The 27,282-nt window shown below is 41.2% G+C and overlaps 1 protein-coding gene across 1 annotated transcript in view; it reads left to right on the top strand.

Moving 5' to 3' along the window:
• CSMD1 (CUB and Sushi multiple domains 1) overlaps positions 1–27,282 on the top strand; it is a 2,644,830-nt gene that overhangs the window by 2,610,606 nt on the left and 6,942 nt on the right. Inside the window, exons 64-69 of the mRNA XM_082250071.1 lie at positions 4,012–4,191; positions 4,876–4,920; positions 5,642–5,803; positions 7,052–7,164; positions 17,375–17,462; positions 23,686–23,815. Coding sequence (XP_082106197.1) covers positions 4,012–4,191; positions 4,876–4,920; positions 5,642–5,803; positions 7,052–7,164; positions 17,375–17,462; positions 23,686–23,815 — 718 coding nt within the window. The remainder of the gene's footprint in view (positions 1–4,011; positions 4,192–4,875; positions 4,921–5,641; positions 5,804–7,051; positions 7,165–17,374; positions 17,463–23,685; positions 23,816–27,282) is intronic.

Genomic DNA, 27,282 nt, shown 5'->3' with positions numbered 1-27,282 from the left:
GGAGAGGAGCCTAAATATGCTACCCCAGAAGCTCCAAATATTTTTGCATGACCAAAGCATATGAAGGAGATTGCCCACTTGACCACATCCTCTCCAGCATGCAGGGGAGCTATTTGGAGAGAAATGTGCCACTCGATATGGGGTCAAGTACCATCTAGAGATTCGTTTCTGGTTAAGTTCCCAATAGTTACAACAATGCAAGACCGCAAAGGAGTAATGCAGAGCTCCGACCCACTGTTTAGGTTCATAGGACTTTTGGAGATCTTTTTCTCAGACAAGAATGTTGGGACTTTTGGTGAATTTGGTTTTGTTTTGCAGTAAGTTATAAAAAAGGGAGATTCTCTTGGAAGTCTGGGATGGGTTTGTAAGGAACTGCCATATTTTAAGGGGAACATGGATCGGGGATGGATTTTACTAGGTGTTTGATGTTGCTTAGTCTAAAGAGGAATGTGGAAAGTAATATATTAGGTTGTTGTGTTCATAAAGGTCATTCACAAATTTCAGGTTATACGTGGACCAATTTGTCGGGACTAGATGGGGTAATAGTATATTAACTGTATCAAGGGGAATTGGTATGTCAGTGTAAGGCTCGTCATGGAACTTATGATTGTACATTAGTCTCCAAGCTTGTAAGGTTGCGGCAATTGAGGTGGGGAGGGACCATGTCGGTTGTGTAACCCAGGTGTCAGCAATTAATAGAAGGTCTAGATTGGGGGTTGGGGAAATGCACTTTTCAAGTTCGACCCATAATTTGTTTGGTGAGGGAGAAAACCAGTATTTTAACTGTTCAAGGCATGTTGCTGTTAGGTAGTCTTTGACATCCACCATACCTATGCCTCCCATTAGTTTATATTTGATCATTTGTGCATGTGAGCACTTTGCTTTTTTCCCTTGCCAAAGGAATTTTTTGATGAGAGATGAGAAGGAGGTTAGATAAATGTTTTCAATCGGGAGAGTGCGAAACAGGTACAAAGTTTGGGGGAGGATAAGCATTTTAAATGCGGCCAATTTGCCGTTCCAGGACAATTCGAATTGGACATGTTGTGCAACTCTTTTGTCAGTTTTGTTAGCAGGGGTGTATAATTGCTGTCCGCTAGGTTAGTGACTGAAGGCATAAGGTTAATTCCTAGATATGGGATGGTTGTATCTGTCCAAGAATACAGAAGCGATTGGATAAGCACATTTTTATGTTTTGTGGCGATTTCTAGGTTTAGGATAAGGGATTCCGAAAAATTTACTTTGTAGTACGAAATGTTGCTAAATTGTTGGAGGATTTGGTGAGCTGTGGTGAGTGATTCTAGGGAGTTGGTAAGCATGAGGATTACATCATCGGCGAAAAGGCTTATGACATGTGCACTATCGCGGAATTGAAATCCCGTAATTTTTGGGTGAGAGCGAATAGTTTCTGCCAATGGTTCAATCATAAGATAAAAAAGTAAAGAAGCCAGAGGGCAACCCTGTAAACCTGGCCTGAGGGGGACGAATAAAGAGCAGTTATCGCTGACAGAATTGATCCACTGAATCCGAATTTGCCCAAGACGTGGGACATATAGCCCCAATGTACCCTGTCGAACGCCTTCTCTGCATCAATGGAGAGAAGCAGAGAAGGCATTCGCGATCGGTTTGCATAGTCAACAATGTTGATCATGCGCCTCGTAGTGTCAGGCGCCTGACGGCCTACAATAAAACCTGTTTGATCAGCTTTAATTAGATGTGGCAAAATATGCATTAGGCAGGATGTCAAGGTTTTGATGTCAATTTTTATATCGCAGTTGAGAAGGGATATTGATCTAAAGTTTGTTATTATTGGAGTAGTATTAAAGTTTCAGTCTACTAATTCATTTGTCATGTTAGGCCTGTAGGTATTCCCTTAATTATTTTCTCAGTTTTGTAAGGGTGTCAGTATTAGTTGGGTTAGGGCATGATTTGTTAATAGATTCAGCACGGTGTAAGTCATCCAAGAGGGCATTGTATTTGGCATTAAGGGTGCATTTCGTATGCGCACATAGTTTGAGGATCACCCCCACCCCATATAGGCCTTGTGGGCATTCCAAATTGTAAAAGGCTTAACATCCGAGGGGGGGGGACATTATTGGCAAAATATTCAGTTATTTGTTCAGACAATAGTTTAAAGTTTTTGGGGCCTTGAATAACAGAATTATTACATCTCCACAGCCTTAAGGGAAAGCTGGTGTCCCTCTCGTCAATCACAGTCACCACTGCCACGTGGTTACACCACGTGATGTCTGTCAGAGACGCAGAGGAGACACGCTGTAGCAACCACTTATCAACTATTTATATGTCAATTCTAGAATACGAATGATGACGCTGGGAGAAAAAGAAGTAGTCTCTATCACTGTTGTGTAGACATCTCCATGTATCGTATACGTCTTTGGTATGAAAAAGGTGTTGTAAATTTGGTACTTGGATTTTGGGCTTGGAGGACATGTCCAGTTCAGGATCTAAAGTGATATTAAAATCTCCACAAAGCAAGAGGTTGCCATGTCTGTCGTTGGACAGTTTCTTGAATATTTTATAGAGAAAACTTAACTATTTGGTATTCGGAGAATAAATAGTAGCAATGGTATAAGGCTTGGAATTAAGATCGCATTTCAGTATAATAAAGCAGCCTACTGGGTCAATATCCGAAGAAGGAAGGGTAAAGTCTATGGTGTTTAGTACACCTCTTTTTTAACATGAAAATGTTGACAAGAAAATGTGAAGGAAGTCTCTATGGTGGCAGTGTGGTACAGCTCCCTGTTTGAAGTGGGTCTCCTGGATTGCGATAATGTCAGCTTGGGTCTTTTACACTTCTTTCCATAGGGAAAAGCGCTTGGTGGGGTGATTAAGTCCCCGGATGTTCATTGATAAAATTTTAAGCAACATATTTGTATAGAAAGTGAAGATATGGGGTTGTACTCACTAATGACGGTATGAGCAGAGCGGCATCTGAAGGTGTGGTCCAGGGTGGTGGTAGAATGATCTGGTGTGGCATAGAGTTCTGGAACTTGGTCCAAGAGTGTTGACGCGAAGGTGAAGTCCATGGAAGAGAGGCTGCGAAGAAAGTCTGAGAGTCTAGAACAGGAAGGTAAACAAACATATGAGGAACAGCGTAAAAAAGGTTCAGAAGAACAAGGAGTAGACTAGCTACCACAACAAGGGGGTCAATTGTGTAGGAGGATGGAATTGGCTCCTATAGCTGGGGATTATATGTTGATCATATGAGTGAACCGTATCGTTAGGGCCTGGCATTATCCAGGGAGTTGTTTCTTACGTGAGCACCTGTTGGAAACCACCTGCCACTCTCCTTCCATGGGAGAGAAGCCAGATGCATTGCGCACCACTGGTTGGTGGTCCGGAACGATACCCACAAACGCAGCAGTTGAATGCCCTCAGCCAATGTCGTGACAAGGGTTACGTTGCCGTCTCTTGTGATAAGGAGTGTTGCTGGGTACTTCCACTTATTGCAAATGGAGTGGTTTCTGAGAGCTTTGGTGATTGTGTCCAATTTTTTACGACGTTTTAATGTGTGGGCAGACAGATCTGGAAGCACTTGGAGACCAGCGGCCTGCTCCGGGAGATGTTCTCCCTTGCAAAAAGTGTCCAAGATTTTTTCTTTGGCTTGAAAAAAATGGATACACAGTAGAACATTGGGGGGTACTTGGGTGGGAAAAAATAAGGGTTTTGGGACCCTGTGAATCCTATCAATATTCCCGGTGTATTTTTAGATTGTTACGCCTGGACCTATCCTCCAGATCAGCTAATTTATTTTTAATCCAATCAAATTATTGTATTAAATTGTATTCATTAATTTAATTAATTAAATTATTAATACAATTCTCCAAGTAGTATTACAAATGATTACCATAGAATGTCAAATAACTGACAAACAAAAGTCGTTAAATAAAGGCTGGCGTACAATCTTAAATTCCCTTTAATATTAAATTGCTTATGCATTTCTTTTCTAATTGAAACATTAATCATATATTTATTGTCTGTGTTCTATTCCAGCTCATGCATGTAGGCAACCAGAGACCCCTATGCATGTTGATGTGAGGGCAATAGACTTACCAACTTTGGGATATACCTTAATATACACTTGCCAGCCGGGATATTTTTTGGCAGGTGGGTCAGAGCACAGAACATGTAAAGGTGATATGAAGTGGACAGGCAAACCACCAATTTGCAAAAGTAAGTATTTTTACTTTACTAAAAAATTGTTTTATTTTAATATGTGTGATTGTTTTATTAATATTATACAGATGAGTATGTTGTACAAGTTTGCTATAAAAGCCCACGTACAATGTTTTTAGTAAAAGTACCTGCTTTTCCGGCAACCCTATCAACTGTTTAAAAGCTAAGTCCACCTTTTGCAAAAATATACTACATTCAGCAACATTGGTCTTATGATCAATGTGCATTTACTCATTTTGCATTAAAGCCTTCAGAGCATCGCAGCTATGATCAGTGCACAGGCTCATGCAATATTTTTCCTCAGCCTCAAGTCCACAGAGAAGCACAGACCTGGCTAGGAGTGGGGCTGAACTGCAGGGTGGGGGGGGGGGGCGTGATCTCCAACATGCTCTGCACAGCCTTACTGCCATAGTGGCCGATGGGACATGCAGTCTTTGTAAAATATCTCAGACCTAGATGACAAAACTGTGCAAGTAGAACCATGCACGTATGTACTAAAATTAAAAAAGAACATATCCCTGAATGGAGACATGCCCCACAAATTAGGTAAGGGGGTAGTTTGGGTTTGGGGATGGTGTATGTGACCATACTTTATTTTACTTTATGTGCAAGTTGAGCATCAATTTATTGTGAATTATCTGTTTTTAAATAATATACATATGATGGTGCTTTTTTTTACAGGCAGAGGTCTCAGGGAACATAACACAACTGTTACAAAGACTCCAGGTTTGTTTAAATAGATTTTAATATGTTTTTAATTTAACTAGTATAAACACTACAAGGTATTTGAATTTAAGGCTATGTTACCTGCTAGCTAAAACTAAACTGTCATCTGGCAATTAGAAATTTGACAAAACTACTGGACAATCAATTAAATCTTTTCTCAGTGGAGCATTTTGCAAAATAAATTATCAACATAAAAATGTACTGTATTTGTTGAATAACAACTGAATGTTTGTAATATAAATCTACCTTGTTACTGTTGTGTGAAACACAGGGCAAGTTCGGGCGTGTGATAAAGAAAGTATATAAAAGATCAAATCCAAATACCATTAAAAAATGAAAAATATTGTAACTATTTGTTTAGAAAAAACTAGGGTACATTAAATGAGTATTTTACAAAGGGGCATTTAGCCATGAGTACACCTACATATTCATATGTATTTATTACATACTACTAATTTTATTTTTTTATTATATTAATCTTTTACAAAATAGCATAAAAAATTATGTTTTTTTCAAATCCAGATTTTTCATGTTTTATTATCCTTTTACTTTATTTGAAGGTCACATATCTTTTATCTAAAATAACATGTTGTCAGTAGATAAGCACTCTTTAATAAAACAAAATTATTATATCTTACTAATGGAATTGTTAAAACATCGATCAGTATGCACAAACATTTAAAACATTCAGAAACATATTAACAAAAACCTTTGTTTTTAGTCCCTTCAGATGTTTTTTCAATAAATTCTGTCTGGAAAGGATTTTATGAGTACCTTGGAAAGCAACATTTAGCAACTTTAACTGTTGACTGGTTCAATAACACAAGCAGCAAAGTTAATGGAACATTTTTAGATATTAATAACAGTGAACTAAAGTTATCAGGTATGATTGAATACATGTCTATGTTAATAATATGCTCTTTGTTTCCCCCCCCCCCCCCACCTTTTAAATATCTATGTAATGAAGTATATTTAATGTGTTTCACTATATATTTATATAAATATATATTAATATATATATATATATATATATATATATATATATATATATATATATATATATATATTTTTTTTTTTAATTTATTTATTTATTTATTTTTTATTCACCTCTAGTAGCCATGAATCAATGTTATGAAATGTGTCTACATTGTATATATCCATGGTTCTTTACATAAGCAGAATTACAGTGGTTTTAAGTCAAATATTTTTTTTTACCTTTATGCATTGTATGCATTCAGGTAAAGAACACTCCACTACCTGTCCTAGTCCACTTGCCATTAAACACTTAAGGCTCGGATACACTATAAGAAAATCAGGCGAACGTTTTTGTCCAAAGAATTTTCATACGATTTTCCTATAGTATTTAGGGAACTTTCTGCAGACAATTCAGAATATTCGTACGAAAATTCTCGAAGGAACAAACTCCAAAACGTTTCTCGTACAGGAAAAACGAAAGATTTTTGTTTAATGTGTACCGTTTTCGTACAATTTTTTGTACAAGAAAAATCAGAAAAGAAAGACTGCACATGATCAGAAACCATAAACAACAAAAAAAAAAAGCCTTTGTCGTACGAGAACTTTCGTAAGAATTTCCATTCATCTGTTCCGATTTGCTGTGAAACAACGTGTAAAATCGGACAATTGTTCGCCCAATTTTCTTATAGTATGTACCCCACTTTACTGTTTCTGGCTCCTCTCACCGATCCAGTGTTATCCCAGCTGCAGTACCGCTCTCCTACTTCCTGGTCTCACAGCAGACACAGGCAGCAGTAGGACTATTGGCTCCTGCTTCTGTCAGTCAAATTCCTGTGAGGAGGTAGCGGTGGCCTGACTTACCTGTGCTGTGTGTCTATGGACACACACAGCCTAACTCAGGAGTACTCCTACATGGGTGCCCCTGTAGCACAAGGCTTGCTGGGAAGGAACTAGGAGGAAGGAGATAAGGACAGCCTCAACAGGCGACTACAGAAGAGGAAGTAGGAGACTGCTCTGTGCAATATTATTGCACAGAGCAGATAAATATAACCTCTTTTTTATTTTAAAGAAAAAATCCTTTAGTATCACTTTAGGTTTGATGTTGTTTTTAGTGTTCCAAATGTTCAAAAAAATAATCATTTTCATTCTTCTTTAGGAGTTTATAAGAAAGAAGAAGCCCATTTGCTTTTGAAGGCTTTCCAGATTAAGGGTTCATCAGAAAGTTTAATAAAAAAGTTTCAAAATGACAACTGGGCAATGGATGGTTATGTAAGTGTATAAGTCTCTTGAAAATATTTTTAAGGTGTTCCAGTTTTAACTACTTGCTGACCACCCGCTGGCTTTTTACTGCAGTAGGGCGGCTCGGCTGCGTCCAGTCACGTAGTACTACTTGACTGGAGTGTATGTGGTTTTGGCGGCGCACATTTAGACACAGTGGGAGGTGAGCCGCGGGAGGAGAGGCAGCGATTGCCGCCTTCCTCCCACGATTGTCTGGGAAATGGAGAGAAGTCTCGCCAGCTTATGTAAACAAAGCAGGCGGATCTTCTCTCAGACAGGCAGGGACAGATCAGCAGTTTCAGCTAAGCTGAAACTGTGATCTGTCTGTGCCTGTCACGGAACCCCCCCCCCCCCCAACACACACAGTGAGTAAGCACATAGGCATACATTAAACCCCTTTGATCACCCCCAGTATTAACCCCTTCCCTGCCAGTATCATTTATACAGTAACAATGCATATTATTTAGCACTGATTGCTGCATTAGTGTCACTGGTCCCGAAAAAGTGTAAAAAATGTCAGTTAAGGGTCCGATCTGTCTGCCACAATGTTGCAGTCCCGCTAAAAATCGCAGATCGCCGTCATTAAAAAATAAATAAAAATTCAAATGACATAAATCTTTCCCCTAGTTTGTAAACTCAATATCTTTTGTGCAAACCAATCAAAATACGCTTTTTGTGATTTTTTTTTACCAAAATATGTAGCAGAATACAAATTGGCCTAAACTGATAAAAAAAAAATGTTTACATTTTTTTTATTGGGAATGTTTTATAGCAGAACGTAAAAAATATGGCATTTTTTTTTTAAATTGATGCTCTTTTTTTCTTTATAGCGCAAAATCTAAAAACCGCAGAAGTGATCAAATACCACCAAAAGAAAGCTCTACTTGTGGGGAAAAGAAGACATCAATTTTATTCGGGTACAGCGTAGCATGACCGCGCAATTTTCCGTTGAAATAACGCAGTGCTGAATCGCAAAAAATTGCCTGGTCATTAAGGGGGCAAATCCTTCTGAGGCTAAAGTGGTTAAGAGTAAAATATATGAGGCAAACAAACCTAGATATATTCTGGATACACTTCAAAGTTGGGAACCCACTGTGACATAGAATATGTAGTGTACTAATGTTCCAATAAGTTAGATATTGACTTTTTTCAGAGCACAAGAGTTTTCATTAGGGTACACTATAATTGATTAAGGGAAGGAAAACTATGTGTTTTGGACGTACTGCAAACTTTGGAACCCACTGTGAGACAGGACATGCGGTATATTGTTGTGGCGGTATTTAGATACTGACCTTTTTCAGGGAACAAGATTGTCCATGGCACTTGGTAAAAACTGTTATCCTGCTGTGAAAGAACTTTGTCAATATATCAGATATTAAAATATCCTATCTGTACGCTCATTGGGCTTTTTGTACTAAAAGAGCAACACATGTTTACCTAACAAAGTGAAGGAAAACCCAGTAACTTTTAGAATTTCCTTGTGCATAATTAAGCATTAAAAGAGGACAATGTTTTACTTAGTGAGCATTTACTTTGCTAAGTAAATATATTTTTTGTAAGCAAATCAACAGCTTTGTGTCATAAACCAGTGCCTATACTGCAAATAAGTATTTATTGCCTTTAATCTTTTTTATTTCCAAATATTTCTTTCTATTGTATTCAGTTCTATTTATTTATCATCAGTAGGACATACCTATCCTTAGGGAGAGATATAAATGTTCAGAACTATCAAAGAGCTACTGGCACAGAACATGCTTACTCTACTTCTGGGAATACTTTTGGCATGGCAGTGATTTTATAGTGTTAAGCATAGCCTTCCAGCTGGTTCTAAATTATACTGCACATTTAAATGCCCATCTCTCTCTTACTGTAAAATATTGATTCACTGTCCTCATCTATATAGCATTGTTACTTTAGCATGGAAAATATTATACTGTGTTCATTCAAAAATCAAATATACCAAAATAAATATTTAATATAAAAAAGTCCCAATAAAGTGCTTGTTCCAAATCAAACAACTTGAAGTAAAAAAATGAAATTAAAAAGTTGAAGACTTTGTCTTGGAAAAGAAGTGACACCCAAAACAACAAATAGTGCTCTTCTTCTTCACGCAGATAGTAACACTCCATGCTCATCAGAGACATAGGACTTCTTTTGCAAAGTCGCTTGTGGTACATTTATCACCCAATATACAGCATATACTCGATCTACCAATAGAATCCTAAGCCTCCAGTTGACTAGATGAGATTCTTTCTTGTAAAGAGCTCCAGTGCCTTTAAGGAATCCTGCATGTGCCTCATTCACAGGGGAGAAATATAAAGGAGTCTCTCATAGTATAGAATATTCGGTTTTTATTAACCACTTGCCGATCCCCCACCGCAGATATACTGCGGCAGGCTGGCTCGGCTGCGCATCCCCATTAGGCAGCGGGGAAGTCGATCCACAGGCACCCGTGATCACTCCTCATGGAGAGGGAATGACGGTCTGCTGTTGTAAACACAACAAACCGTTGTTCTCTCTGGAATGAACACACAGTGCCTGTGATCCTCCTATTTAGGATCACAGGTCTCTGTGCTGATTCCACAAGTCCCTCCCCATACAGTTAGAAAACACTTCCCTAGGCTCAACCCTTTGATCGCCCCTGGGTTAATCCCTTCCAAGCCAGTGTAAATATTACAGTAACAGTGCATATTTTTAGCACTGATTACTGTAGTAATGTCACTGGTCCTCCCAACAGAATACAAATTGGTCTAAAATTATGAAAACATTTGATTTTTACATTTTTTTTTTGGGGGGGGGGGGGGGGGTGTTATATAGCAGAATGTGAAAAATATTGTTTTTATTTTCAGAATTGTCACTATTTTTTTGTTTATAGCGCAAAAAATAAAAATCGCAGAGGTGATTAAATACCACCAAAAGAAAGCTCTATTTGTATGAAAAAAAAGGACATCCATTTTATTTGGGTACAGCATTGCATGACCGCACAATTGTCTGTTAAAGTAATGCAGTGACGAATTGCAAAAATGGCCTGGTCATTAAGGGGGCAAAACCTGCAGTGGTTAAGAAGCAATTAAAATTATACTTACATCAATAAGAAGTATTATAGGCATGGGAAAAAAACTCATAAATGCTGGTTTGAGTTTCCACCGGCGTTCCATTCACTTGAAGTGACGGGTCTCGGAAAGTCCTTCCAACGCGTTTCATCGGCAAAGTCTGACATCATCAGTGGTCATTTTATTCGCTTCATAACATTAACCGAATATGCTATAAATCTGCCAGGTTAAAGAAGGGCAGAAATCATTATTAAAACAGACAAATAGATTCAAATGAAATGTTGATATTGGTGATTAATAAATAGTAATTATTTTCTATAATGAATATTAATATAAGTTAGCATTGAATAAGAAGCCAGTTTCTCTATCATCCATTGAAAGATGCAGCTTTCTTACTTCTTATCCATTGGGTTATGCTGCCCCCTGCAGGAAAAAAACATAATTCTCCACGCCCATCGGGCTGTCCCCACAGGCATAACCCACACCCACTGCTCCAGCAAACCAGTTTGTTTGTGCCTAGAGAAGGAGTAGGACCTAGGTTTCCTGTTGGGACTCTGGTCTCAGATTTTTTATTCTTTTCAGAATGTTTTGTTGTATTTCTCTTTACTTACTTTGCTAGTTAGTGTTCAGGGGGATCCTCCTGCTGATCTACAAGCAATGCCGCCTGGTGTTTCACACTGGATAATCTAGATCCTTAGGGTTTCCCCAACCTGGCCTACGAGCGTGAGCAGGTTACAGTCCCGCACTAGGCCTCACCACGACGGTGCCCCTTTCTGGATGGGAATGAGCCTGTGAGTGGATGTCTCACTGGAAAGTCGCAGCGTACCCCTCGGCTGGCAGCACCCCCACTCCGGGTGGGAGGTGGTTCTGCCCAGAGTGGAGCCCATCCGGTCCATGGTATGGTGAGTAAATGTAGCCCCCCTTGCCCCTTGGTGGTCTTAGGGGGATGTGGGCCCTCTCCTGGGGATAATAGGACCTGATCTTCCAAAAAGATCCCCATGGTCTGTCAGGTACCTGGCCTTATGCCCTCCCCCACCCCCCGGGGGCACTATAGCTGGGGCACCTGGCGTCCTGGGGGGTGGCAATAGTACCTTTTTTCCTGCTGGGTCTGGTTGTAGATCCTTGAGGCCTTCATATTGGGGGTCCCTGACCGCATGGCATGTTATGGGCGCCGCCATCTTTAGTGTAAAATGTGTATATGTAAAATATTTTTCCCATTGACTTGTATTGGGTAGCCATTTTCCCTGTGCTTCCTATTGATATGCATTGGTAGCCATTTTTTGTGTATCCCTGTGGAGCTACACAGGCAGCGTGACCTTTCACATACCAGGCTAATGTCATATCCTGTGGCTCCCTCCTATTGCTGCACAGTCCAATTCAGGAGGTTTCCTCTGGAGGTGATAAAGTACTGGGGTCTTTGTGGGCATATCCCTGCACACACTGCTGTCGATATATATTTAAGGGGGACTCCGCAACCCGGGGTGATCTGCGGTGGGAACCGCAATCAGCATTTTTAAAGTGACAGTACTCCTTTTTTCTGTTGCATTGAATATGGAGTCCCAGGTAGTAAATTCACCCTCAGACCCACTTAGTGCGATGCCCGGACTGTCCGGATCACAGTCGCTGGCTGTGATTTCAGCAGCACTGGAAAGCCTGGCGACCAAGGTCAATTTTGTAATGAATAAAAAGGTTACTAGCCGCAAACAGCTGCTACCTTCTTCATCATTGGTGGGGTCCTCTGATTCAGAGGCTGATATGGTTACCACGGACACCCCCCTATCTGAGGGGTCACTGTCCTCGCAATCGGATGGTGAAGAGGACCTGTCCTCTTCAGCTGCAGCGTGGGAACACGCTTTGGTGGAAGCCCTGATTGTTTCAGTAAGGGAAAGTTTAAAAATGGCAGATGAATTCACGCCGACAGGGACACGGGTGTTCTTTGGCTCCCGCATGACCCAAAAATCGGGTAAGGTTTTCCCTTGTCCCAAGACCTTTATTAATAATGTTAATGACCAATGGCGGTGCATCAAGCATGTGCTAGTAGTGCCTAAGCACTTTAAACGCAATTATCCCTTTGCTGAGACGGTCTCTAACCATTGGACGGTACCGCCTAAGGTGGATCATCCCATTTCCAGGTTGAACAAATCTACTATAGTGCCTGTGGAAGATTCCCCCGTTTTTACAGATCCGGTGGAAAGGCGGGTGGAATCCCTTTCCTGCCATCTTCATTTGTTGGCAGGTACTATTCTAAAACTGTTTTTTGTGTCTATCTTAGTATCACAGACGGGTATGGAATGGATTAAGGTTCTGAAGGGGAACTCGGATCCTGACATAGTTCCCCCCGGAGCTGATGGAACTTATGGACCAGATGACTCAGGCCCTGGTGTTCCTGTGTGATGCATCCTTGGATGCGGCTTCCCTGGTGGCCAGAGTTTCAGCTGTGGGGATTGCCCTAAGATGCATGGTTGGCTGAAGAGTTGGTTGGCTGACCAGGCTTCCAAAAAAGCCCTGACAGATCTTAATTTTTGGGTGAGCGATTGTTTGGCGACTCACTGGATGAGTTGATCAAGGTTCTGACTGGTGGGAAGAGTACTGTTCTTCCTCAATCCTCCACAGGTAAAACAGCCCGTACTAAGTGGGGGCCTTCCTTTGCCACTCATAGGAAGTTTTTTCGTGCCTCCGGGTCACAAGAAAAAGGTAAGCCGTTCAGAGCTCCTGGAGGGACTAAGAATCACTGGGGAAACCCAAGACCAGTCAAGCCTGGTTCTGCGGACAAGTCCTCTGCAGCAAGAAGGGGCGCACTCACCTGCTTTTGGGGTGGGAGGACGTCTGCGCTTCTTTCAGGAAACCTGGACTTCCTTTATTCAAGACAAATGGGTTCAGAAACTGATTCATTCTGGGTACAAAATCAAATTTCGGTCCCGGCCGGTGGACAGGTTTTTTTCAGTCAAATCTTCGCCTGTCTCCGAATCATTTGAAAGATCTCCGGGAGGCTGAGCAGGATCTCCTGGCTCAAAGAGTGATTGTGCCGGTTCCTCAGCAGGAACGCTTTCACGGCTTCTATTCGAACCTGTTCACAGTGCCCAGAAAGGAGGGCAAGGTGCATCTAATTCTGAATCTCAAGGCTCTGAACCGATTTATGTGGGTGCAGAAGTTTTGAATGGAGTCCATTCGCTCTGTGGTAGCATCCTTGAATCAGGGGGCTTTTCTGGCCTCCATCAATATCAAAGATGCGTATTTGCACATACCCATCAGCGATTCCTCTGCTTTGTGGTGGCAGAGGAGCACTTTCAATTTGTGGTGTTACCCTTTGGTCTCGCCTCCACTCCCAGAGTTTTTACCAAGGTCCTGGCCCCGGTGCTGGCCTTGTTGCATCAGAGAGGAATTGCGATTTTGGGATATATGGACAATCTCCTGTTGCGAGCAGACTCTCATTCAGATCTGTTGGGCAACATCTCAATTACAGTTTAGACCCTTTAGGAATTCGGATGGACGATCAATTTCAAAACATCTGCTCTGACGCCATCCATACGGGTCACGTATCTGGGGCTGACTCTTGACTCTGCCCTGGCGAAGGTCTTTCTCCCATTGGAAAAGCTTCAGAAGCTGCAAAGGGTGATCATGTTGCTGATTGAAAGCGATCAGTCTTCCTTGCGGACTTGCATGAGGGCCCTGGGTCTGATGGTATCGACCTTCGGGGTGGTTCCGTTTGCTCAGTCTCACTTGAGGCCTCTGCAGAAAGAGATTCTTGCAAAATGGAACAGGGACACTCGGTCATTGGACCAGAAGATTTGTTTGAGCCATCTCACGAAGTCGGATCTATCCTGGTTGATCCAGTCACCAGCTTTGTGTCAGCGCAAGTCGTTCCTGCCGCTGTTCTGGAAGGTGGTCACCACAGACGCCATCCTGTCAGGCTGGGGTGGAGTGCTTGGGAAGCTCTGTGCACAGGGGACTTGGTCGACAGAAGAGTCTTCCTTGCAGATCAATATTCTGGAGCTCAGAGCGATCAAGCTATCAAGCTTTGACTGTTCCACTAGACAAGTCGGCTATGCGTGTCCCTGGTTCGGATACAATTGGACAATGCCATGGCCGTAGCTTACATCAATCATCAAGCGGGCACCAAGAGTGTTCTGGTGGACACAAAGGTGGCTGAGATTCTGGTTTGGGCGGAAGACAATGTTCCGGCCCTTTCCGCAGTCCACATTCCGGGTTTGGAGAATTGGCAAGCGGATTACCAGAGTTGTCAGGTGCTGGATCAAGGGGAATGGTCCCTTCATCCGGAGGTGTTTCACCTCCTGTGTGTCTGGTGGGGGACCCCGAAGGGGGATCTGTTTATGTCTTGCCTCAATGGAAAAGTTCAATGGTTGGGGCAAGGTCACGGGATCCTCTGGCCGACGCCACAGATGCTTTGGTGGCTCCTTGGAGCCAGTATCGGCTGATTTATGCCTTCCCTCCGCTTGTACTTCTGCCAAGGTTTCTTCGTCGGGTGGTGGTGGAAGGCATTCCCGTCACTCTGGTGGCACCAGACTGGCCTAGGCAGTCTTGGTACACCGAGCTGGTAAAAATGGTCATACATCCTCCATGGAGACTTATTCTGCAGGAAGCTCTGCTGTCTCAGGGACCGATCTTCCATCCTGTTTTACGGTCGCTGGCTTTAATGGCTTGGCTGTTGAAAGCAAGATGTTGAGGGATAGAGGCCTTTCTGACTGGGTGATTCCTACACTTTTGAAGACCAGGAAATCGACATCCAGGAATATATATCATCGTACGTGGAAATCGTACATTTCATGCTGTGAAATGCTGCAGCTGCACCCTTGCTTGTTTTCTATAGCTAGGGTTTTTGCCTTTTTGCAAAATGGGGTTGAGCAGCGGTTGGCTTTGGGCCCTATCAAGGGCCAAGTGTCGGCCATGGCTATTTATTTCCCACGTCTGTTGGCAACTAATAACTTGATTCTCACTTTTCTAAAGGGGTGCGTCATCTGGCTCCTCCGAGGAGATTCCGTTGCCTCCGTGGGATCTCAATCTTGTTTTGTCTGTTCTTCAAAAGCCTCCTTTTGAGAATATTATGGAGATTTTTCTGCTTTCGTTGTCACAGACGGTTGCCTTCCTGGTGGCTATTACTTCTGCTTGCAGAGTGTCTGAGTTGGTGCTGTCCTGTCGTTCACCTTATTTGGTGGTCCAGAGAGATAAAGTGGCACTTCGACCCAATCCGTCTTTCCTCCCTAAGGTGGTGTCAGATTTTCATCTCAATGAAGACATTGTGTTGCCTTCCTTATGTCTTAAGCTCAAGCATCCCAAGGAATTTGCTTTGCACTCTCTGAATGTGGTTCAGGCGATAAGTGTTTATCTGACGGTAGCTGAGTCTTTTAGAGAATCGGACTCTCTATTTGTTCTTACCGAAGGACCTCGAAAAGGTTTGGCTGCGTCTGCTGTGACCATATCCAGATGGATCAGGCAGACGGTTGTTCAGGCTTATTTACTAAAGGGTCAGTTCCTCCTTTCCCTGTGAAGGCTCCTTCTACTAGAGCACCGAGTGCCTCTTGGGGCTTTCGCCATCAGACTTCAGTAGTGCAAGTTTGTAAGCCAGCAACTTGGTCGTCGGTGCATACTTTTACAAAATTCTACAAGGTGGATTTGTTGGCATCTTCAAATGCTTCTTTTGGCTGCAAGGTTTTGCAGGCTGCTGTTTTATATGAGAATAGTTTATTTCTCTTTAGGGATTTTTTCACCTGGGTGAGCTCCTGTTGTTCTTGGTTGAGCTTCATGTTCCCAGTTGGCTGAGTTTAGCCTTTAGAGTTACATTACTCTCTGGTTGCGTTTTTCCCACCCCTCATGCCTACACTGCTTTGGGACGTCCCAGTGGATAAGAAGTAAGAAGGCTGCGTCTGTCAATGGATGATAGAGAAAACTGGATTTTTGTAAGAAATTACCATAAAATTTGTTTCTCTGAAGTCCATTGACAGACGCAGCACTCGCCCCTCTAATATGGGGATGGTTTTATGTATCTTCTTAACTGCTTACAACAAAACTGGTTTGCTGGAGCAGAGGGTGTGGGTTATGCCAGTGGGGACAGCCCAGTGGGCTTGGAGAATTCATTTTCATGCCTAAAACTACTCCTGAAGGGGGCAGCATAACCCAATGGATAAGAAAGCTGCGTCTGTCAATGGACTTCAGAGAAACATATTTTATGGTAAGTTCTTTTAGTTTTTTGTTGCTTCTGCTCATAGTAGTACATTTTAACTAGTGAGATGTCTCTTTAACAAAGCAGGCATTGCATATACATTGAGTGACATATTTAAAGGTAGCCTACAGTGCAGAATTGGCAATTCTTTCACATTTTGATAATCATTCAGTCCAATTTTTAGGTAGTTGTCCACAACTTAATAGGTACATGAATGAATGTTTCTTTAATACTGGCAGAGTGTACACAACTTATACAATGTTATTTTGATTGACTTCATCTATCAATGAGAGATCTAGTTCTTGATTGTATTTATTTAGTGGGCGGCACAGTGGTCTAGTGGTTAGCACTTTCACCTAGCAGCAAGAGGGTCGGTGGTTTGAATCCCAACCACGACACTACCTGCCTGGAGTTTGCATATTCTCCCTGTGCCTGCGTGGGTTTGCATATTCTCCCTGTGCCTGCGTGGGTACTCCAGTTTCCTCCCACACTCCAAAGACATGCTGGTAGGTTAATTGGATCCTGTATAACAAAAAAATGGCCCTACTATGCATATATGAATGTGAGTTAGAGACCTTAGATTGTACGCTCCATGAGGGCAGGGACTGATGTGAATGTGCAATGTATATGTAAAAGGCTGTGTAAATTGACAGCGCTATATAAGTACCTGAAATAAATAAAAAAATACATCTTCTGAGATTGTTTAGACCGGCTGTGATTGTAGGTACCAGCCTTGGGACCTGTTTCAAACAGTTCCCATTCTACTATGTGATCCAATCTTTACGTGTCAATCATATATTTTAGGTGTTGCATGTATAACTGATGTAACTGCATAACTGTAATGTTGTTCAGAGTGTGTGTTGTCTGTATTGCCATAGGTATTTTTAGATAACCAAAGTAATATAATGCAGGTAATAGAAATAATATTAATTGAATAACCTATTGTTTTTCATTATCTCAAAAAATAAAGGTATCTTCTGGAAAAGAAAAGAACATTTTTAACTATCAAGGTGATATACAATCCAAGGATTTTGGGAAGTTTATATTTCAAAGACAAGGTAGGTTCTTAACAAACTTTCTTGAAGTCTGAATAATAATGATACCAGTAGATTGTCCAAGCATATTTATTAATTTGAAGCTGAACTCCAGGCAAAAAAAAAAAACAATATTGCAATTAAATATTCTTTAAAAATTATGTTGTGCTGCATGCATATATACAGTATCTCACAAAAGTGAGTATACCCCTCTAATTGTTGCAATTGTTTTAATATATATTTTCATTTGAAAACACTGATGAAATTATACTTAGCTACAATGTAAATTAGTATGTGCATAGCTTGTATAACAGTGTAAATTTTCTGTCCCCTCCAAATAACTCAACACACAGCCAATAATGTCTAAACAGCTGGCAACAAAAGTGAGTACACCCCTAAGTGAACATGCCCAAATTGGGCCCAATTAGCCATTTTCCCTCCCCAATGGCATGTGACTCATTAGTGTTACAAGGTCTCAGGTGTGAATGGGGAGCAGGTGTGTTAAATGTGGTGCTATCGCTCTTACTCTCTCATACTGGTCACTGGAAGTTCAACATGGCACCTCATGGCAAAGAGGATCTGAAAAAAAAAAGTGTTGCTTTACATATAAAGGCCTAGGCTATAAGAAGATTGACAAGTCTCTGAAACTGAGCTGCAGCTTGTCGGCCAAGACCATACAGTGGTTTAACAGGACAGGTCCCACTTAGAGCAGGCCTTGCCAAGGTCGACCAAAGAGGTTGAGTGCATGTGCTCAGCGTCATATCCAGAAGTTGTCATTGGGAAATAGATGTATAAGTGCTGCCAGCATTGCTGCAGTGGTTGAAGGGGTAGGGGGGTCAGCCTGTCAGTGCCCAGACCATATGCTGCATACTGCATCACATTGGTCTGCATGACTGTCCTCCCAGAAGGAAGCCTCTTCTAAAGATGAAGCCCGCAAACAGTTTGCTGAAGACAAGCAGACTAAGGACATGGATTAATGGAACCATGTCCTGTGGTCTGATGAGACCAAGATTAACTTATTTGGTTCAGAGGGTGTCAAGCGTGTATGATGGCAACCGGGTGAGGAGTACAAAGACAAATGTGTCTTGCCTACAGTCAAGCATGGTGGTGGGAGTGTCATTGTCTGGGGCTGCGTGAGTGCTGCCGACCCTGGGGAGCTAGAGTTCATTGAGGGAACCATGAATGCCAACATGAACTGTGACATACTAAAGCACAGCATGATCCCCTCCCTTCTGAGACTGGGCTGCAGGGCAGTTTTCCAGCATATTAATGACCCCAAACACACCTCCAAGATGACCACTGCTTTGCTAAAGAAGTTGAGGGTAAAGGTGATGGACTGGCCAAGCATGTGTCCAGACCTAAACCCTTATGAGCATCTGTGGGGCATCCTCAAACGGAAGGTGGAGGAGCTCAAGGTCTCTAACATCCACCACCTCCGTGATGTCGTCATGGAGGAGTGTAGGAGAACTCCAGTGGCAACCTGTGAAGCGCTGGTAAACTCAATGCCATGTTGTCGCATGAAAAGATATATTAAAATATTTACAAAAATGTGAGGGGTGTACTCACTTTTGTGAGATACTGTACAGTTTAGACAAGAAACATGCTGACAGAAGGGGAGAGGAGAGTCTATTCTTGATCAGTGTGATGTTGATTTTTTCATTGTCAATCTACATGCTGGATCACGGAAGTGATCAAGGAATATTATTTAACTCCAGCACATAGACGGGTCATCCACCTCTCCTGTCTGACAAGGCTGTAGATTTGGAACTGGCTGGAAAAAACACAAATCATTTTGCAGGTACTACAGCTTACTATACTGTATATGTAATTCTACCATACATAAATGATTATCTGTCATTCAGCATTACATTTTATGCTTAAAACAGGAGGGGCTCACCCTATTGTCCTAATCTGTGTGTATTTGTTTTTTGTCTTATGTTAGTAGTGATCAAGCAATATCAAATACATGGAAGAAATGTCATAGACATTACAGATTTACACAATATTGCTAATTGCCAGTAGTGAATCTTGTCTTTGTTCTTGTCAAGTAAAATTACCACTTTTGTACAGACAGGATCAGATCCACTTCCACCCATAGTATTTGCATTTTTATATCATAAAATCTGTGGAACCAGTTTCACTGCTGTTTCCTAGATTGTTGGGATTATTGTAGTACGATTTAGAACAGTCTTCTTCCTAGCCACTTGTGCTGTAGGTAATGTAATGATAAAAAGATTCTAACGATGAGTAGCACTTTTTTAATTACACATTCATTGCATGTGTCTATGTGTTTTTATAGAGGAAAAGACTTAAAATGTAAATATACTTTCAACACCTGTGATTGTGATGTAAACAACAGTTGTACCTATTCAACAGTTTGTACCTATTCAATGTACATACAAAAAAAATCATTGACTTACTGAAAAATGCAAGTGTGTTACTGGAAAGGTCACTAAAAGGTTCACTGCAGAATTTTAAAGGAAATCTCTGGATTGCTGCTAAATGTGTCCTGTCATCTTCACCAGTATTATGAGAAATAGGCTAAAAATAACTTCTTCATTCATGCTAACAAAGTCACCAGTGCCTTAAAGAAAGGGAAAGAATAATGGAATGGGGTATATTGCATTCTTTGTTTAATTAGCTGTACACTATGACTAACACTTTAACTCTGGTGAGAAATCAAAACGCCTTTAATTATACATATAGTATATAGTAGTTATATTTTAAAGTTGAATAACATACGAAAGAAAATCACATTACCCAGATTTTTTTTTATCCATTTATTATGAGATATTGCTACTCTTTTTTAATGTTGACTAGTTATGTTATATATATATATACAGAATATACTGTGTGTATATATATATATATATATATATATATATATATATATATATATATATATATATATATATATATATATATATATACACAGTGTATACTGTATATATAATTAGGCAAACCGGAGAAAAGGGCAGCAAACAGGTGCTGTATAGCAAGTTTGGTTGACCATGGGTTTAGGTCTGGAGACATGCTTGGCCAGTCCATTAACCTTTACCCTCGGCTTCTTTAGCAAGGCAGTTGTCATCTTGGAGGTGTGTTTGGGGTCGTTAATATGCTGGAAAACTGCCCTGCAGCCCAGTCTCAGAAGGGAGGGGATCATGCTGTGCTTTAGTATGTCACAGTTCATGTTGGCATTCATGGTTCCCTCAATGAACTGTAGCTCCCCAGTGCTGGCAGCACTCATGCAGCCCCAGACCTTGACACTCCCACCACCATGCTTGACTGTAGGCAAGACACACTTGTCTTTGTGCTCCTTACCTGTTTGCCACAACACAGGCTTGACACCATCTGAACCAAATAAGTTTATGTTGGTCTTATCAGATCACAGGAAATGGTTCCAGTAATCCATGTCCTTAGTCTGCTTGTCTTTAGCAAACTGTTTGAGGCTTTAGAAAAGGCGAGGTCTATTCTGAGTGGAACCTGTCCTGTTAAACCGCTGTATGGTCTTGGCCACCGTGCTGCAGCTCAGTTTCAGGATCTTGGCAATCTTCCTATAGTCTAAGCCATCTTTATGTAGGGCAACAATTCTTTTTTTCAGATCCTTAGAGAGTTCTTTGCCATGAGATGCCATCTTGAACTTCCAGTGACCAGTATGAGAGAGTGAGAGCGATAACACCAAATTTAACACACCTGTTCCCCATTCACACCTGAGACCTTGTAACACTAACGAGTCACATGACACTGGGGAGGGAAAATGGCTAATTGGGCCCTTTTTGGACATTTTTACTTAGGGGTGTACTCACTTTTGTTGCCAGTGGTTTAGACATTAATGGCTGTGTGTTGAGTTATTTTGAGGGGACAGGAATTTTGCACTGTTATACAAGCTGTACACTCACTACTTTACATTGTAGCAAAGTGTCATTTCTTCAGTGTTGTCACATGAAAAGGTATAATAAAATATTTACAAAAATATGAGGGGTGTACTCACTTTTGTGAGATACTGTACATCACTATTCCACAAAAAGATGGTGGGGAATACTATCCTTGAGGCAAGAAGTTGTCATCCTAAAAGGGCCAAATCCCTTAAAGATAAATTTTTATTAAGTAATATGATCGCAATAGGAATACTATATGACTTGTTGAAAATACAAGGGTACTTATAAATATCAAAAATGTTCATTTTGTAAGCATATTCAATCAAGTACATCAGTAACTACTCTCCTGGTAACCACAATATATGTCAATCTTTTTTCCAATTGCAAGATCCAGGGGGAAGCATATCATCTTACTTTTACTTGCAGCAAATTTAATGTGGGTAAGATGCTACAGGATAGGAAATCTCACCATGCATATGATTATATATATAAGTACAGTAAAATTGCAGGCAAGGGCACTGGGGGGCAAACTAAGGTCAATTACAATAGGATTACAATATATCAGTCTGTTTGTGTGTTTTACTTTTTGAGTTTGCCGCCGGTTCCACCCCCCTGCGACACAACACTCGCAGGCAATGGAAGCCGAGGCACACAGCATCAGGTGGAAGATCCGGCTGCCGTACACTGCTGGAATAGATCGTGGGATCCTGGGGACAAGGTAAGTAACCTCTTCCAGGATACAGCAATTTCTCCCTGGCGATAATGGCACTGAAATTCCACCCCGAGCCACACTCGGGAATACCGCCAGGGAGGTTAACTTACCTTAAAGTGATTGTAAAGTCTCATTTTTTTTTTAAATAACAAACATGTTATACTTACTTGTTCTGTGGATTTGCACAGAGCAGCTCTAGATCCTCCTTTTCCCGGGTCCATCTTCGCTGTTCCTGCCCCCCCCCCTCCTCCTGTCGAGTGCCCGCACAGCAAGCAGCTTGCTATGGGTGCACCTGAGCCGAGCTGAAGCTCTGTGTGTCCATTCAGACACAGAGCTGCGGTTCAGCCCCGCCCACTCTATCTCCTAAATTAGCTAACTAACTTTGATTGACAGCAGTGGAAGCCAATGGCGCCACTGCTGTGTCTAAGCCAATTAGGAGGGCAAGTCACAGACGGCTAAGGGGCTCCTGGACAAGGGGCTATCTGCTGGATAGAGATGGGGCTCAGGTAAGTATCAGGGGGGCTGAGGAGGGCTGAGGGGGGCCGCTACACACAGAATGCTTTTTATCCTAATGCATAGAATGCATAAGGCTAAAAAACATGCAGAATTTACAACCCCTTTAACCGTGGTTGCCTCTGGAAGTATGACAAGGTTTAGCTTTTCTGAATGTCTCAGTAGGTGGCTTTGCTGTTAGTGATGAGTCCCCTCCCTTGCCTGGCTATTCCCAGCCCCCCTCCACCATTTTACCATTCAGGCCACTAATCTCCAAACCCCCTTTGTATTACATCCACCACCACCCTTCTACCACTACCTGGGTCTCAAAATATTTCTGTTATGGTGACTATTTTATATTCGGGAATGTATGCCTATTTCTGAGTTTGTATCATTTGATTTTATGTACATCACTGCTGTGTGTGTGTGTGTGTGCATCTTTGTGATACTACTGCCTCATTCTAAACCATAAAATCAATCAAAAGGCAGCGCTAACAGGTATATATAAATAAATAAATAAATCTGTGTATACTGTGATCGAAATATTGAGATACATACAAAATAAAGTGCATAATGTGATCAATAAATACAAAATTTATACATATTAAAGTGCATAAATGAAGTGCAATCATGTGTCCATTGTGCAACCATATGCAATAGTGCAAAAATGTTAAATTAAGGTGCAGTCCAAAAAATGGTTCCCTTCAGAGGAACTAAAGTGCTGAAAAAGTGCTCAGGTAATCCACATAGGTGCCCAGGTGCTCTCAGGAAGAACCCCCCCACCCCATGCTTGACCAATAACCACTCACAAAGGCCAGCATTATTCTAATGCACAGCCTCAGGGGCTATGTATGGAGTAAGAAGGGTATGAATAAGTAAATCAGCAGATGTATTTGGTGATGAACGTTCAAAATAGAAAATAAGTGCAGCTGGGCCCTCCTGAATGAGGAAGGGGGCTGTGAGGTAACATTTTAATTTTTGGATGTAAAACTGGAATTATCCTTTAAACATGTAACATACATAAAGGTATTATACAAAACGTAACTGATACAAAGAGAGAGGTAAAATAAGACATAAATAAAGTTACAAAGAAAAAAATGATTCACCAATATGTATTTGCAATAATAATTAATGATTGTTTTGTATTTTTTTTTTGCTGTTTCAGTTTCTCAAAACATCAATGACTCCTCTAATAACTATTATGGCACAAACAGCAGTTCTGTAGCAGCTGCAATCCTGGTACCTTTTTTTGCCCTCATACTATCGGGATTTGCCTTCTACCTTTATAAACACAGGTAAAGAAAACATTTATATTTATCTTTAAATATTATTATATTTGTTTAAATACAATTTTCACTATATCAAAGTTGTTACAACTGAATACAATTAACACTTTCTGGCATTTAATTATAAAGGCCCAATTGGGCTGGGTTTGTTAAACGAAGCAATTTCAGTGGTTCTATTTACAGTGCAGTTAACATAATTGGTTCACTGCTCTTGTAAGCATAGCAGTATGGCTGGTAACGTATTGGCAGATTTTTCTAAAGTAGTATTATAAATTGAAGAGCAATATTTTGTGTCAGTAAGGGCCAAAATTATAAACTATAAGCAACGAGTCAATAAAAGAGTGATGGAGAAACACACTATTGTACTTGTTTAATAATGTAAGTTGTGAAGTTGATTTGCTAAAGGCAAATAAACCTTTTACTGTGCAAGGGATTTTTCACTTGTGAATGAAGTGACGCTCCAGTTTGAGTATTCTTTTCAAATCAAATTTTTTAGCATATTCACTAAGCTAACTCACAACAGTATATTTGCCTTTAGTAAATCAACTCCTATGTGTTAACTCCACCGCGGTTATTCAATACAGATGTTGCTGTTTGATTTGCCTGATCTTTATTTGATTCACAGCTAACATGATACCACTTTTCACTTGTAAAGTAAAGTAACTTGGGGGCGTGGCTGAAATGTGAACGATTCACATTCCCTTCCTTCCGACGGTTCATGTCCTGTGCCTGCGGATGTCTCCATCTAAGCAGCGCAGCACCAGGTCCTCTCTGTTCCCCTCCAGCTCATCTCCTGTGGCGGCCATCTTCCTCACGAGGCTACAGAGTGCAGCTATGTATGTGAGCCCACAGACCTCTCCGCCGCACTCAGCTCCTGATGGCCTCACCAATGCTGATCTGCTGGCCCTGAGCATATGCAGCAAGGAAACCCTCATGCCACAGATTGATTTCTTATCCATGGATGTCAGCCTGATAATGCATGACATAGAGAAATTCTGATCCTGCCTTAGTGAGGCTGCAGACAGGATCTCCCAGGCTGAGGACACCATAAGAGCAAACTCCCGGGAGCTTCATGTGTTGCAAGTGCAGGTTGCAACTCCAGGTTAAGGCCATAGATATAGAAAATCACCTTTGGCATAATAATCCGAACATCCTGGCTCTACCTGGAAAATCAGAAGGTTCCCAGCCAGCTAAATTTGCAGAGTATTTTCTGACCATGCTCCTGGGGCCTGGAAAATATTCCACCTACAATTGTGGTGGAGCGAGCTCACTGTGTGCTGCCCACTCCACATATCCCTGGGGCCCCACCTTTGCCTTTTCCTCCTATGCCTCCTCAATCACTGGAACAGGGACATCGCTCTCGCCGACACAGAGGCTCTATGCTTGCTGCAGGTTAATCCATTTGACAGTTCTTTTATAGGGAAAGGCAGGGCCACCTGTCTACGTCACCTGCTGGCAACGCCCCTTCTGACATCACGGACCGGTGCAGGGAGGTGGTGCCACCAGGTGACATAGACAGGTGGCCCTGCCCTTTCCCTATAAAAGAGCTGTCAAACAGAGGAGCCTGCAGTAGGTATAGTGCCTCTGTGACGGCGAAAGTGCTATTTTTTTTCGGGTACGGTGGGTGGCGTGATTGACGACATAACTACATTGGGGGACACTGTTTTTTTATTTTTAAATAAAGGATTTGTCAAAAACTGTATTTTGATTTTTTGACACTTTTTTGTGAAAGGGTACAGGTATTATGTACCAAATACCATTCACATGGGAGGCAGGATCTTGGGGGCCCCCTTTCATATTCTGATTGGCCCCCTGCCCACAGACCCCAACAACCACAGCCCAGGGTTGTCGGGAAGAGGCAGAGCTCCTACCATGCCAAAACACCCACCCCCCATGTTGAGGGCATGTGCCCTGATATAGTTAAGGAAGGGGGGTGCCCGCTCATACCCCCCCTTTCTTGACTGGCCGGGCTGCATGCTCAGGTAAGGGTCTGTTATGGATTTTGGGCAGGACCTCGTGCTGTTTTTTTTTTGACCCGAAAGGCCTGGTATGGGCCGGAGGGGGACTCTACACTGTTTCTTAAACATTTTTCTGTTGCTGGGTGATGGCGGCATTCTTTTCTTTATATTCATCTGTCAGTGGGGAAGTCCTCTGACAGATCATGACTCATGGTTGTTAACCTCCCTGGCGGTATCCCTGAGCATGACTCAGGGTGGATTTTTTAGTCCAGGATCGGAATCCCCGAGTCACGCTTGGGGTAGATGTGCAGAGAACGCAGCGGTGTCTCTTACCTTCTCCTGGCAATCCAGCGATGATCTCACATTGCTGTAACCGCCAGCCGAGAGTCCCGCCGCTCGTCCATCGGTATGATGACTTCCTAGTTCCGTTCCCTGCAGCAGCAATGCTGCATGGGAGCGGAACTGGGAGGGAAATTCAAACGTTGCACAAAACACAAACACATAACACATTTTATATTATATATATATATATATATATATGTATATATGTGTATATAGGTATATATATATATATATATATATATATATATATATATATATATACCTATATACACACACATATATATATATATATATATATATATATATATATATATATATATATATATATATATATATATAAAATTATATTATTGATTCCATTATAATTCATGCGTTATATATTATATATTATATATAGATATCTATATATCTATATATAATATATAACTCTTGAATTATAATCTAATCAATATTATAATTTTATTATATATATTATATAATAAAATTATATTATTGATTAGATTATAATTCATGCGTTTGTGTTTCAAATTTATCAAATCTGGGATGTCTACTAGACTCTTGTTTTGGTCAGGTTAAAGTCAGTAATTACTAAGAATTGTAGGCCTATAATACATAACGCCAAATTTCCATGAAAAAAATTGTACCGCTTTTGGTACATAATTCCTGACATAATCATACCGCCAGGGAGGTTAAGGACGCAGTGGCTGGCTTCCTGGCCAGCTGCTTAACAATCAGCTATTTCTTTACACAAAATTTGAATCCGTCAATCGTTTTTCGACCAATCCGAATTCTAATCTTGCTGGAAAATGAATAAATAAAACAAATTTTAACGGATTTCAACTAAATTCGTTACTATTGGTTACTATTTCGTTCGGACATTCGGATACATCCGAATCTTCAAATAACCAAAAATCAGTCCAAATTTGTATTCAGACCGAAATTAATTGCACATGCCAAATATAATCATATCTTCATATTTCCTGAATACTCAATTAAAATCCAGCAACGCCGCTGTTCCTTCACTGAAGTTCACAAGCGCCTCAGAGAAAAGGACTGATCATTGATGGGGACATCGCTTCTTTGAAACAACCGAGTCGGCCTCTGACTGGCTGAACACCCGCAGACCCTCGTAAAGTAACACTCCTTCATGATCCAACTATCCATGCTGCTTCACCT

This window comes from Pelophylax lessonae (genome assembly GCF_965119305.1).
Source record: "Pelophylax lessonae genome assembly, chromosome: 3".
NCBI classification, from domain to species: Eukaryota; Metazoa; Chordata; class Amphibia; order Anura; family Ranidae; genus Pelophylax; species Pelophylax lessonae.
Note: the sequence above shows the minus strand (reverse complement) of the source record. Positions and strands in the feature narration are given on the sequence as shown.